This window comes from Physeter macrocephalus, chromosome 8 (assembly GCF_002837175.3).
Source record: "Physeter macrocephalus isolate SW-GA chromosome 8, ASM283717v5, whole genome shotgun sequence".
Classification (NCBI taxonomy): domain Eukaryota; kingdom Metazoa; phylum Chordata; class Mammalia; order Artiodactyla; family Physeteridae; genus Physeter; species Physeter macrocephalus.
In genome coordinates this window covers 44,809,909-44,823,880 of record NC_041221.1, presented here as the reverse complement: position 1 = coordinate 44,823,880, position 13,972 = coordinate 44,809,909, and the positions used below count along the sequence as shown (strand labels likewise).

The 13,972-nt window shown below is 45.3% G+C and overlaps 1 protein-coding gene across 6 annotated transcripts in view; it reads right to left on the bottom strand.

The window, feature by feature from the left end:
• Positions 1 to 13,972, bottom strand: part of RAI14 (retinoic acid induced 14) — a 147,942-nt gene that overhangs the window by 113,887 nt on the left and 20,083 nt on the right. For all 6 annotated transcript variants that reach the window (XM_024125991.3, XM_055086521.1, XM_055086522.1 and 3 more), the window contains one exon: positions 2,695 to 2,777. In XM_024125991.3, the coding sequence (XP_023981759.1) occupies positions 2,695 to 2,730 (36 nt within the window). In that variant the 5' untranslated portion in view covers positions 2,731 to 2,777. Of the gene's footprint in view, positions 1 to 2,694; positions 2,778 to 13,972 lie in introns of those variants that run through there.

The window sequence follows — 13,972 nt, the reverse complement described above, 5'->3', positions numbered from 1 at the left end:
CCCGTGAGCCATGGCCGCTGAGCCTGCGCGTCCGGAGCCTGTGCTCCGCAGCGGGAGAGGCCACAACAGTGCGAGGCCCGCGTACCGCAAAAAAAAAAAACAAACAAAGGAAAAAAGATTTACCAAGCATCTCCTGAGTGCCAGGCCTAAGATGTGTCCCTCACAGGCATCAGCATAGTTAACCTTCACAGCAACTTCGTGAGGCTAATACTATTTTCTCCGCTTTTCAGGTGAGAAACCTGGGGGTTCAGGGAAGGGAAGAGACTTGCCCAAGGCCAGAGCCCTAGGTCCAAAGTCACTTTTCCAAGCTACTGCCTGGACTGCTCTGTTTCATAAAATAAAACCTCCATCCAAATTTCCTCTTTCAGGAAACCTGGGCTCTGGAATCAGGCTACTTTGGCAAAAAACTTGGCTATACAACTTTGAGCTAGAAGAACCCAGGCCCAGGCAAGGGACTGGAGCTCCCTCAGTCTCAGTTTCTTCATCTGGAAAATGAGCCTGACAATAATACCTACCACATCAGGTCTGTGGCAAGATTAAATGAAGTTCACGTTATGAGCCTGGCATAGTGAATGAAGTTCACGTAATGAGCCTGGCATAGTGCCTGACATATAGTAAATACTTCATAATGGTTAGCTCTTCAAGCTGGGGTTTGAAACGGTTTTCTTTTTTGCTTTTATTCCCTCCATCTCACAGTACAGTGATGGCACTCTGGGAAGCAATCTGGGGTGAAATTGGGGAGCCATCTGATACTGTCTGGCCCCATAATACCAATTTCTTTTGCTCTCCTCCCCCAAGCGTGCTCCTCTAACGTTTTTTCCCTTTGTACTAACTGCCAAAACCACAGCCTTTCTGCGGCCAAATCCCAGACACTTTAAATAGTGTTATTACTGTGACTTTTTCCCCTAAATCATGGAAATATTTCAGTTTTTATTTAAAAAACTAGATTCCAGCAACACCCTCTCTAAGGCCACCAGTTTTTAATTTTTAAACCAAAAGTGTACGCTCTTATCATTTCCCCCCGCCCCTGTTCCTATATCATGGAATTCTAGACTGATTAAATTTTGCTAAAACAATCTCAACTTGTGCAAATGGAAGCTGCCCAAATTCCCTTGGAATGGAAAAGGTATTTGTTAACCTGGTCACACAATTTACAAACCCGTATCTGCTCGACTGGGCAACATTTTCCATTTAATTGCCTGTCCCTTCTTAACTGAAAGTCCAATGAGGTCTGCAGGTTGTAGCATCATTGGGCCAGCAAATGAGGAGGCTGAAGGGGGTTTCTCCGGGGAGTGGCAGGGGCAAGGGGTTAAGGAAGTCAGATGACCAAGGCTCTCACTCCGGCCAAAGGTTAGGTGGACTTCAGCCAAGTCTCTTCACAGTCTCTGAGTTGTAGTTAACTTACCTGAAGAATGAGAAGGTGAGGCCCACTTTATCCTAAAAAACCTTTCTAGCTCTAACTTCCTTTCAGCACGACAAGATTCTGCAATCATCCCACAAGTATCTCATCTGGTCTGGGCCTTATCGGGGCAGTAAGTTACATGTCATGATGCAGCCTCAGGAGATAGGCTTCAGCCAAAAGGAGGTGTGTGTGGGTGTGCGTGTGTGTGTGTGATGTTAGCCATAAAAGACACGGCCTCCACTTATTGCAAAAATGCGGCTGTACCAAGCTGTCATATAATTCATGGCACAGAAATAAAATCCAGGTTCACCTTTAACTACCTAATGTAAAATGACAGCCAAGCAAACCCAGTAGGAGGGTGACACATCTGAGCTTCCATCTCACACCCTTCCATGAATTTCTCCCATTCAACGATTGTGCTCCAAGCATCTGGAGTGCAGCTAGTACAAGACTGGAACCTCAGCAGCGTTTATGAGGTGACCTTTTGTTACAATGGCATTACGTACAATCCCGCTGCCATGTTGTCTTTCTCCGTTTTCTCCTCTGGGAGACTTTGTCTCGTAATTCTGACATCATAACTTGTTCCTCCAATCCACTCTTTTATGATGAATAACAAATGAGGAAGAACCCCAGGAATGCTGGGGGAATAAAGGTGCAGGCAGCAATAGATATTGCTGTTTCATCACAAGAGCGTAGCAGAATTTTAAAGTTTTCTGAACGCCAAGACGAACCTTGCTAACACGTAATTCCTAACCACTTTCAGGAGACTAGCTTCCTCTAAGAATGACATTCTGAATCAGATCCGGGGGGACTTTAACGATGCTGAGGCATTTGACTGATTCTTTTTGTTAAGATGTTGAATTTCAGCCGGTATAAGGACTGGTAGGCTGTTTTAAGGACTTTAGCTTTTATTCCAAGTGAGATGCAGAGGCGGCAGGTGGAGGGGGGAGGGTTTGAGCAGTAGTCTCATTAGAATTTTAAAAGGAATACTCTGGCACTTTATGGAGAATCAAGGCGGGGTGGGGAGGGAAGATGTTTAATTTGACTGTTCCTTTCTCTCCAAGGCACAGATGCCAGGAGTAAAAAAAAAAAAAAAAAAAAAAAAGTCATTTTCGGAAGCTATACACACAAAGAGCAAGGAACCTAGAACACGCCGTTCACAAAAGCCACCCTGAGCCGGGCCCCAGAGCGCTTCTGGCTTCTGTAGTTGATTAACCCAGCACCTTATCGAGGTACGGGGGAGGGTGCTGCTGCAGCCTCAGGAACATGGGGGCAACAGCCAGACTACTTACGTCACTCTTCCTGAACTTGGCTTTCAAGCTCTTCATGTTTAGTCCATTCAGGCTTCCAGAGCTCTAGAGGAGACTTTCAGCACCTAACCAGAGGAAGAAAAGAAGAAATTAAGCATCTAGGTTCCCAAAACAAACACGACAGATACTCCCTCCTGAATGGATTAGGACTTCCGGGCCATGGTAGGCGACTGGGATTGAGTCAGGAAGGTGGTCAGGGTTAAGGGCTGGGAAGTGGTAAAGAACATACGTTATTCCCATTCGTGATACTACCTGGAACCTTCTGACATTTTCAAGTTAACCGAAACTTTCCCCCTCCTAGATGCACAGGGCAATGAGTGAAAAATGCAAGAAACAACAAAACCTCCCTCACTGAATACCTCATTCCTCAGGAAGCCACTCAAAACAGTGAAAGACTCCCCCCAGGTCCTCGTGGGACCCAGTGATTCAGAGCCAGAGCTGGAAAAGTTTTAAGAAACCACCTCATTTAGGAGGGGTCTGTGGTCCCTTCAGAAAGTGAAGGTAATTTTTGGAATGACAGTACATATGTACTTTTTTTAAGAGAAGAAAGTTCCTATTTTCATCAGATTCTGCAAGGGGGTTGTCACCCTTCAAAAGGTAAGACTATTGATCTAGTCTAAGCCCCTCATTTTCCAGAGGTCGAGACAGAGCCTCCTGAGAGAAGTGAAGAAACCTGTCTGCATTCCCAAAACCTCTGTATGATAAAAGTCAAAACCAGGCCCCAAAGTCAGACTGATGGTTGAATGCCTTTTCCGCTGCCCTACAGCTTTAAAACTAAAACCCGGAAGTAAACTCCTGTGCTAAAATATGGTATGAACTTGATCTTTTCCATCTTTAAACCTGGAAAAGGTACAGTGTGGAACCCTCCCGTTCAGGTCAAAAAGGCCAGAAAAATCTATGTGCAAGTTCCCATCACCTAGTAAGTGCTCCAGAAATGTAACTTCAAGCCTCAGTTGACAAAGTGAGAACAGGGGACATCAACAGTCCTGTCCACTTGAGGACTAAGGAAGGGTGGTCGGATGTTGACCACAGCCGACCATCATTTTTCAAAAGCCTTTCAAGGTCATCATGTTTCTCCGCCATCCTTATCATTCTGGACTAAACCGATTTGAGGAAATAGAGCAGGGGAAATGCTAGCAACTGAAAGGCTGGACACATCCCTCCTCAGACCTTCACCGCCACCTCCAGAAGTGGTCCAGCAGCTCCCTGGCTTCTAATTTGTTTACCTTCATGATTGCTGCTGCCCTTAAGCAGGGCCCTTGGGCGAATGGTAGGAAAACCCGGTCATCATAAAGCACCTCAATGACATTAATCTGGAGACCACACCATGAGGCGGCCTCCCTGTGGTCCCTTTCAATCTTCCCAGCCTCAGCAGGGGTGACAGAATGTGTGTTGCCTTGGAAACCACACACACTGTAATTACACCTTGTTAATTGCCACGTATTTAACCACAGAGAAGCCTGGGCTGGGACCTGAACAGCAAAGTACAAACTCCGAGACGGTGTTTCTGGAAGTTGGCCCCCTCCTTAATCTGAATCAGAAGGACCTGGGGACAGTTTGCTAAATGCAAAAGTCAATGGAAACTGAATCTCAGGAGCAGGGCCCAGGAACCTCCTTGGTCGAATATTTACTTGGCATACAAGTTTGAGAACCTAGAAATAAGGTACATGAAACAGGAAGTATCCTTATCAAAGTTGTGCTGGTTTATAAAACAGCCCTTCTTCATGTCAAAGCAAACCACCTTTGATGAATCCAAGTAGAAATAATGATAATCAGATGTTCCCAACCTGTCACTGGCTCATGGCTCTCCATCAAATGCAGCTAGAAAATGGAAATCGCCCTTTCAGTTCAATTCCTTCCACCCTCTGGGTGAAGTGCTAATAACCAAGAAAAGAGGCCAAATCCATGCAGCAGGAAAAGAAGCAAAGAGAAACCCGGGCTTAGATAATCCACAAACTGTGTAGCCCACCAAGGTGGAACCACCCAAAGCATTCCTTCAGGCAAGAACACAAGGTCTTAGGCGAGGTCACGTTGGGGTGGGGGGGTGTTCATGGCTGTGGTGCTAGTTTTTTGGGGTGTTTGTCTTTGTGTCCGCCGCCCCCCAACCCACCCCCGGCATGGCAGTGAGAAGTATGCAAACGAACAATTAAGAGGATTAAGTACATAAAGCAAGTAATTCCAAAAATTCCCAGGGGGAGGTATTAGCTGTGAAGTGAATGTTTTCCTGGAATCAAGGCTCTGGGTGTGTGAGAGCTGGGTGGTCCAAGAGTATAACTCCAGGATGACAGAGATAGGGGTCAAGGGTAAAGAAGTTCTGGAAACCCACAGAATAGGAACTTCAGAAACAAGAACTGTAGCTGGGGGTAATTCAAGTTAGTAACAGATCACAGCTTTCCCAGTATTGGTAAAAGAACCTAACCCCTGGAAGCCAGGACTAGGGGGAAGTCACCTGCCCCTGAAATGATGCTGGGCTCCCTCCGCCTCGATACCTCCCCCTCTTCCCCAAGAGGACCCACGAGTCAATCAGTTTTGCCTTCCTTGGGTCAGCTGGAATCTTACAGCTCTAATTCCCAAATTCAAACTTCCAAAGGCCAGACTGGATAAAGTGACATCTATCAATTTAGCCAGGCTACACTAATAGCAGTCCTTGGAAAAGTCACTTAATGAAGATGCTTAGATCAAAAGAGCTGCGGTGAAGCCCAATTAATTGCACGGGAGTCTCATTTGAATGGTTCAAAAAGAGGATGAAATGTTTCACATACATGGGAAAGGGTGTTTGAATCACATTCTCCCCTTTCAAGCATGTCTACCCACTGAGCAGAAATGTTCGTCAGTTTCCTCCCCGCACAAACCCAGAGTGAGTCACTGAAACACGGCTTCGCCACCCGTCATCATGTGACGTCACTCCATCGCTGAGGATGGAGTAGGGCAGAGATGCACAAACGTGCTGCCCTCTCACCTGGAATACTAGATCCAACAAACGGGGTTTGTGAATCCATTTTCCCTTTAAAAATAATGTAACTCTCAATCAAAGCTTAACATGAGCTACCTTATCTGATATAATTCTAGCCTGAATCAAAGAAGCTTGATACTAGCCTATAGGGCTACAGTATGAACTAATAAGTTAGACTTCTTTGAGTCTTAAAAATGGCTTATAATAGATACAGAGTTTCCTTCTGGCGTCATGAAAATGTTCTACATTTACTGCCATGATAGCTGTACGACATGTGAACGTACCAAAAGCCATTCAATTGTATAATTCAAGTGGGCAAGTTGAGGAGGATGCCGCTGAACAAAGCTGTTGTTTTTTTTTTTTAAAGTTTAATAATCTCCATTATCTCTCCGATCCTTAAGAGTTAAAAAAATTCCAGGTTAGAAACGTCTGGACTGACTGAAAATGAACTTCGAAGGAACAAAGGCTAACAAGCAGTGCCCTTAGTGCTAACATGTGGTTGCTCCTAGATTCTCTTTATTTAGCCATTTCTCTACCATAAGCCACCCCCAGCTGAAACGGTTCGAAAAAAACGCTCCTGTCTTCTATCTTCCAACCACTCCTTCTCCCACCTGCCCCCGCTCCCACCCCGACATATGACGCAAAGATTATTTCATAAGACGATGCTGGCAATTATGTCAGCACCTAAGGGTCCTCTTGGAGCTCCAGCCAGGTGTTTGGATTCTGTAATCAGAGGTGAGGCTCAGAAATCTGTAATTTTTCTTTTTTTAAACTTGCCGGGTGATTTGGATGCTCAATTAGATTGGGAACCACTGTTCTAGACTCAGTGGTACCATACCTATCATTGACACCTTCATCAAAGATAACCTAGAGACATTGTATAAGTAGATATAATAGACCAACATTTTCGAGCATTGACTGAACCTTTCAAAATATTGTGTGGGGTGAGAGGGGAGCCCCCTACACTAAAATCTAGGAGAGAAACTAGCAGGTTACCCATGGCCACTAAGAAACGATATGAACTCGCAAAGGCAGATGGCAGCGGTACACACATGTACGTCTTCCTGACTCACAGGAAGGTATTAGCATCCAAGAGGCCATACCCCAGGATTCAAGGGCAGTGGTTTAAAACAATTCCCCGTGAATCACCACAGCATTAGAGGAGCAGGGTGAATAACAGCGTCCTCACTCTAACTAACCCGTCAGTCGTGGAATTGTGGAGGTAACGCCTCGGAACCGTCAGGAACACCAGAACACTAACGTGTACCCCGGACAGGCTTCAGGATTTTTTCTTCCAGGTGAAAAGAACATCAGACGTAAAATCCAAAGCACTGAAGAGGACACTGAACCAATGCAAGAAACTAAAATTAAAATACTTCTCTCCTTGCCAGCATCTACTACCTCTTCTCCCTCAAGTACCTGTTTCCTCAGACAATCATCTCTCTCCCACAAACATGGACTTTGAACCAAAGGCTATGAACGCTCAATGCTCTCAATCTGGCAAGACAAACACTATAAAAGGTAACTACCCAAGGAGCAGTTTGGATGGCATGACAGGCTCTCTCGTCAGGGACATCTTTATCTGGAGAGACCTTTCACAGCATCAGAGGAGTCTTCACCATAGGGGTAGGGTCTAAGTGGCTATAAGGGAAACACAGGATTTGGGCAAGCTGATGAGAAAAGGGCACCTTGTCAGGCCTTTCCCGCAAGATCGGGCACACCCGTCTGAGGTTTCCCGGGCAAGGGTCAGACACCTGTCCAAGCTCTGCCAGCAGTCCTAGAAGCTTCTCTCAGAAGGCTGTGTAGGTATGGTGGGAATCATTGCAAAGTTCCCTCCAAAGATCCTCCCCCAATCTCCACACACCCTGACCCCCTGGATGGGAGCGAGGGGTTCAAGCGTCCCAATACCAATTTTTGACAAATCTGAAGATGTACATCTCAGGCAGTTTACGTTGGAATGGAGGATTTTCAGGGTAGAGTTTTCATTTTGCTTATTACTCGGGTGCTAGCCATTGGCATAAAATCGGTAAGTGTTTCCTGAAGGAATGTGTGGGACAAAGATACGGGTCAGGTGCCTGGGTAGCCTTTAGACTTTGCCTTTGACCCCAGCAAGGCCCTCTTTGGTCCCAAATGGACTGGGTTAGCTGTACTGGGGTTTGAGTAAACTCCGTGATCAGTTTTCACATCTACATGTGAAAACATTAAGAAGTTAAAAAAAAAAACAACCAACCAAAACCACCAACTCATTTGGCCTATGAATCTTACCAGGTGGCCCATCCTTTTCCCCTCCTGCCTGCCTCTCCTCTCTCCTGGCTGTGGTCCTCCTGCAGCATCTCCCTAACCACATGCTGAGCTCAGCCAAGGGAGCTGACCATTTCAGTAATGGGATGTAAGAGTCAACAGAGAGCAAGGACCATCCACTAGAATCGTGGGGGCAAGCGCTTAGGATAGAGATTTTATCAGCCTGATACAAAGCAGGCCAAGGACTCCCCCAAATCTACACGCCTGGTCTATTATTATTGCATGAGATTCTACCACTTCCAGTCAGGGAGCTCCTCAACAAGGAAAAAGTCCATCCTGGCCACGCCCAAGTCTTCACCACCAACCTCAGCAGGACTCTCTGCGTGGTCCATACTCAGCAGAAGTTCCCTGAAGCTGAGAGAAAGGATGAGTGACCCAAGCACTGAGTGTCAAATTGGAAGCACAAAGATAGAACAGACATTTCATTCCAAAGTAAGCGGCCGGTCCAGGACACAAATTTTCAAAGGATTTAGCTGAAAACTGGTAACAGGACTCTCAACCTTCACTCACTTCTGGGGTTTAAAAGGATCAGAGCACGTGGAGAATGGGGGAGGATCTTTCTTCAGAGAGAACTATGCAATGATTCCCATCATGCCTACTCAACCTCATGAGAAAGGCCTACAGGACCCCTTGGAGAGACTGGACAGGGGTCTGATCCTTGCCTGGAAAATCTAAAAGGTGGGAGAGAAACTAGCCTAAGCTGTGAGGACGGGAAAAAAAGGAGCGGCGGCTGCTGGGCTGTGATCAGCCTGAACGCTGGAGTTTATCTGAGCACAGATGTACGCCTCCTGTAGACCAGGTGTAGACAATTCATGAGAGACGGTAGAAAGCTGTCGTGGATCCTGTCCAACAGAGCGGATTAGAGGGTGAAGAGAGCAGGGAGAAGCCGATTCCCAGATAGAGAAGCAACAAAGCAGAGGTGAGTACATCACCTGCATCGAGGGAATCAGAGGGGTCCCCAGTGATGGTCCAGGGGTGGAACAAGGAAGGGGAGAGCGATCTCCAAAGCCCTCCTCTACTGGTTTGCTAGGGCTGCCATAACAAAGTATCACGATCTGGTGGCTTACGCAACAGAAATCTATATCCTCACAGTTCTGGAGGCCAGAAGTCCAAAATCAGGGTAACAGCAAGGCTGTTTTATTCTGAAGCCTTGCTCCCTCGTTGTAGATGGTTTTCTTCTCCCATTGTTTTCACATGGTCTTCCCTCTTTGTGTGTCTGTGTCCTAATGTCTTCTTATGAGGACACCAGTCACACCCATATACCCCTATTTGCCTTAATCACATCTTTAAAGACCCCATCTCCAAATACAGTCACATTCCGCAGTACTAGGGGTTAGGGCTTCAACATATGAATTTTAGGAGGACCCAATCCAAACCATAATTCCCCGCAAAAGATCCCAAGAGCGAGAGTCAGCTCAAAACATCTATCAGGTTCAGAGAGCACAGCACTATCTCGCTATGTACCATCAAGTAAGAACTTTCTTATTCCTCTTACTTCGCATCTCCCCACTCCAACCCCCGGTTTACCGTTGCAACCCTGGGGGGAGGGCGTGTTGGGAACAAAACATGACCATTAGATGAAGGCAGTAGAAGAGCAGGAGAAAGCAGGGAAAGAGAGAAAAGGAAAGATATTTTCTTTTAAATCAAATTTGAAATTTTAATTTTTATTTGAAATCGGGCATTCTAAGTTCTAAACTAAGAGTATTTAGCAATTGAAACTGACTGTAGAATTTTTTAAAAATCTAATCAGAAAAGTTATAGATTTCATTGAGAAGCAAGAGATAGACTCACTTCACTGAATAAATTTTAAAGTGTCAGTGGGACACAAACAAAGCTGCTTTATGATCACATCTTAGGTGTCTTATTTATTCAGCAAAGATACATATAAATAAATGAATGAATGAGTCAACACACATGCAAACTTTACTAAGCATTAATTATGGCCTACATGCTTTCACATGTCATCTCTCTTATGAATTCATTAAGGTGCAGGTGTGTTAAAAGATTGCCCAGATGATAAGGAAGGGGGAAAGGTAAGGGGAAAAAAAGACATAAGCAACTGTTTCATTTTGGCAATGAATCTTTTCTAAAACATTGTGCCGCGGAGCGGCTGGGCCCGTGAGCCATGGCCGCTGGGCCTGCGCGTCCGGAGCCTGTGCTCCGCAGCGGGAGAGGCCGCAGCGGGGGGAGGCCCGCATACCACCAAAAAAAAAAAAAAAAAAAAAAAAAAGATTGCCCAGATGATAAGGAAGGGGGAAAGGTAAGGGGAAAAAAAGACATAAGCAACTGTTTCATTTTGGCAATGAATCTTTTCTAAAACATTCCAATATCTTACTTCCTCCCTCCAAAAACTGATCACGTTCTTTTAAAACTGTAAATGCCATTCAGATATTGTATCATAATAATCATGAAGTAAAACTCTTAAGAACCTTAATCTCCCTCCCTATATTCACAACTTGCCTTTATCCGGGGATGACATTTCTTTTAAGAAACAAATACATCATTCTTCTTTAAAAATAAAACCTGCCATCAACCAGGACCGATCTTGGTCCATGAATCAGTCAGAGCCACCAGCACTGGTACGAAATTGGCCGGGGCTCTGGTAACACTACTATCTGTGCTGTCAAATCGGCTGCTCACATGCTCTGATAAGCCTACCAAAGGAAAGCCCAAAGGTTACCTTGTGCCCTAAATCCATCCAATTTAAAAAGCATGGGCTTAATCAAAACAAGCTACCTCTGGAACATAAAAATCACTCTAGGACTAAGAAATTCCATGTGATTATCCCTCATGTTGAGGTTTTTTTTTTTTTAATTCATTTATTTGTTTGTTTTTTGGCTGCACTGGGTCTTCGTTGCTGCGTGCGGGCTTTCTCTAGTTGCGGCGAGCGGGGACTATTCTTCGGTGCAGTGGCTTCTCTTGTTACGGAGCACGGATTCTAGAGTGCAGTTTCAGGAGTTGTGGCCCACGGGCTTAGTTGCTCCACGGTATGTGGGATCTTTCCGAACCAAACCTCGAACCTGTGTCCCCTGCACTGGCAGGCAGATTCTTAACCACCGTGCCACCAGGAAAGTCCCTGAGGTTATTTTTTAAGATGATCTCTAAAATGCCGTTCCTAGGGTACGTTTCCAAATCTTTAATGCTGGTGTCAACAGCTCTGTCGAAACACACCACGTGTCCATCTCTCAAGCAAAAAGGCTGCCCTGCACACACCTAGTAATCAACCTGAAACGGCAAGCATATGTGCTAAGCACCTTACCTTCTTCATCTCAAGTCCAATCCTTGGCTTTCCCCCATCTTAAGATCCAAAAGAACCAATCAAGTTTAAAAAGACAGGCCATGGGACTTCCCTGGTGAAGCCCCACGTGCCTAGAGCCTGTGCTCCGCAACGAGAAGCCCGCGCACCGCAATGAAGAGTAGCCCCTGCTCGCCGCAACTAGAGAAAGCCGCGCGCAGCAACGCAGACCCAACACAGCCAAAAATGAACAAATAAATTTATATTAAAAAAAAAAAGACAGGGCCACCCCACAAACGTTACTAGCTAAAATACAAAATGTGGAAAGCAAACAGTTATTGTGGCAAGCAGTTTGGCAGATTCTTAGGTTAAATATAAATTTACCATTCAACCTGGCAATTACACTCCTATGTATCTTGCCAAGGGAAATGAAAACACATGTCCACACAGAGATTTATACATGAATGTATAGCAGCAGTATTCATAATCGTGAAAAAGTGGAAACAACCGAAATATCCATCAATTGGGTACACAAAATGTGGCATTTACACACAGTGGAATGCAGTACTATCCAGCACCAAAAAGGAACAAAGTGTTGATACATGCGGCGCAAAACCACTGTGCTAAGTGAAGGTCAGACACAGAGGCCACATAGTGCAAGATTCCATCTGTATGACATGTCCGGAACTGGCAAATTTATAGACAGGAAGTAGATTAGCAGTTGTCTAGGGCTGGGAATGGTAACAAGGAGGGACTGCAAATGAGCATGAGGGCTCTTTTTGGGGGTGAGAGAGGTGTTTTAAAACTCAGTGGGTGTAGAGGAGGAACCAAGATGGCGGAGTAGAAGGACGTGCTCTCACTCCCTCTTGCGAGAACACCAGAATCACAACTAGCTGCTGGACTATCAATGACAGGAAGACACTGGAACTCACCAAAAAAGATACCCCACATCCAAAGACAAAGGAGAAGCCACAGTGAGACGGTAGGAGGGGCGCAATCACAGTAAAATCAAATCCCATAACTGGTGGGTGGGTGACTCACAGACTGGCGAACACTTATACCTCAGAAGTCCACCCACTGGAGTGAAGGTTCTGAGGCCCACATCAGACTTCCCAACCTGGGGGTCCGGCAATGGGAGGAGGAATTCCTACAGAATCAGACTTTGAAGCCTAGCAGGATTGATTGCAGGACTTCGACAGGACTGGGGGAAACAGAGACTCCACTCTTGGAGGGCACACACAAAGTAGGGTGTGCATCGGGACCCAGGGGAAGGAGCAGTGATCTCATAGGAGACTGAACCAGACCTACCAGCTAGTGTTGGAGGGTCTCCTGCAGAGGCGGGGGGTGGCTCTGTTTCACCCTGGGGACAAGGACACTGGCAGCAGAAGTTCTGGGAAGTACTCCTTAGCGTGAGCCCTCCCAGAGTCTGTCATTAGCCCCACCAAAGAGCCTGGTAGGCTCCAGTATTGGGTTGCCTCAGGCCAAACAACCAACAGGGAGGGAACCCAGCCCCATCCATCAACAGTCAAGTGGATTAAAGTTTTACTGAGCTCTGCCCACCAGAGCAACAGTCAGCTCTACCCACCACCAATCCCTCCCATCAAGCCTCTTAGATAGACTCATCCACCAGAGGACAGACAGCAGAAGCAAGAAGAACTACAATCCTGCAGCCTGTGGAACAAAAACCACATTCACAGAAAGATAGACAAGATGAAAAGGCAGAGGGCTATGTACCAGATGAAGGAACAAGATAAAACCCCAGAAAAACAACTAAATGAAGTGGAGATAGGGATAAGTGACCTGGAAGACAGAATGGTGGAATTAACTGCTGCGGAACAGACTAAAGAAAAAAGAATGAAAAGAAATGAGGACAGCCTAAGAGACCCCTGGGAAAACATTAAATGCAACAACATTCGCATTATAGGGGTCCCAGAAGGAGAAGAGAGATAGAAAGGACCAGAGAAAATATTTGAAGAGATTATAGTCGAAAACTTCCCTAACATGGGAAAGGAAATAGCCACACAAGTCAAGGAAGCGCAGTGAGTCCCATACAGGATAAACCCACGGAAAAACACGCCAAGACACATAGTAATCAAATTGACAAAAATTAAAGACAAAGAAAAATTATTGAAAGCAGCAAGGGAAAAATGACAAATAACATACAAGGGAACTCCCATAAGGTTAACAGCTGATTTCTCAGCAGAAACTCTACAAGCCAGAAGGGAGTGGCATGATATACTTAAAGTGATGAAAGGGAAGAACCTACAACCAAGATTACTCTACCCAGCAAGGATCTCATTCAGATTCGATGGAGAAATCAAAAGCTTTACAGACAAGCAAAAGCTAAGAGAATTCAGCACCACCAAACCAGCTCTACAACAAATGCTAAAGGAACTTCTCTAAGTGGGAAACACAAGAGAAGAAAAGGACCTACAAAAACAAACCCAAAACAATTAAGAAAATGGTCATAGGAACATACATATCAATAATTACATTAAATGTGAATGGATTAAATGCTCCAACCAAAAAGATACAGGCTCGCTGAATGGATACAAAAACAAGACCCATATATATGCTGTCTACAAGAGACCCACTTCAGACCTAGGGACACATACAGACTGAAAGCGAGGGGATGGAAAAAGATATTCCATGCAAATGGAAATCAGAAGAAAGCTGGAGTAGCAATTCTCATAAAAGACAAAATAGACTTTAAAATAAAGAATGTTACAAGAGACAAGAAAGGACACTACATAATGGTCAAGGGATCAATC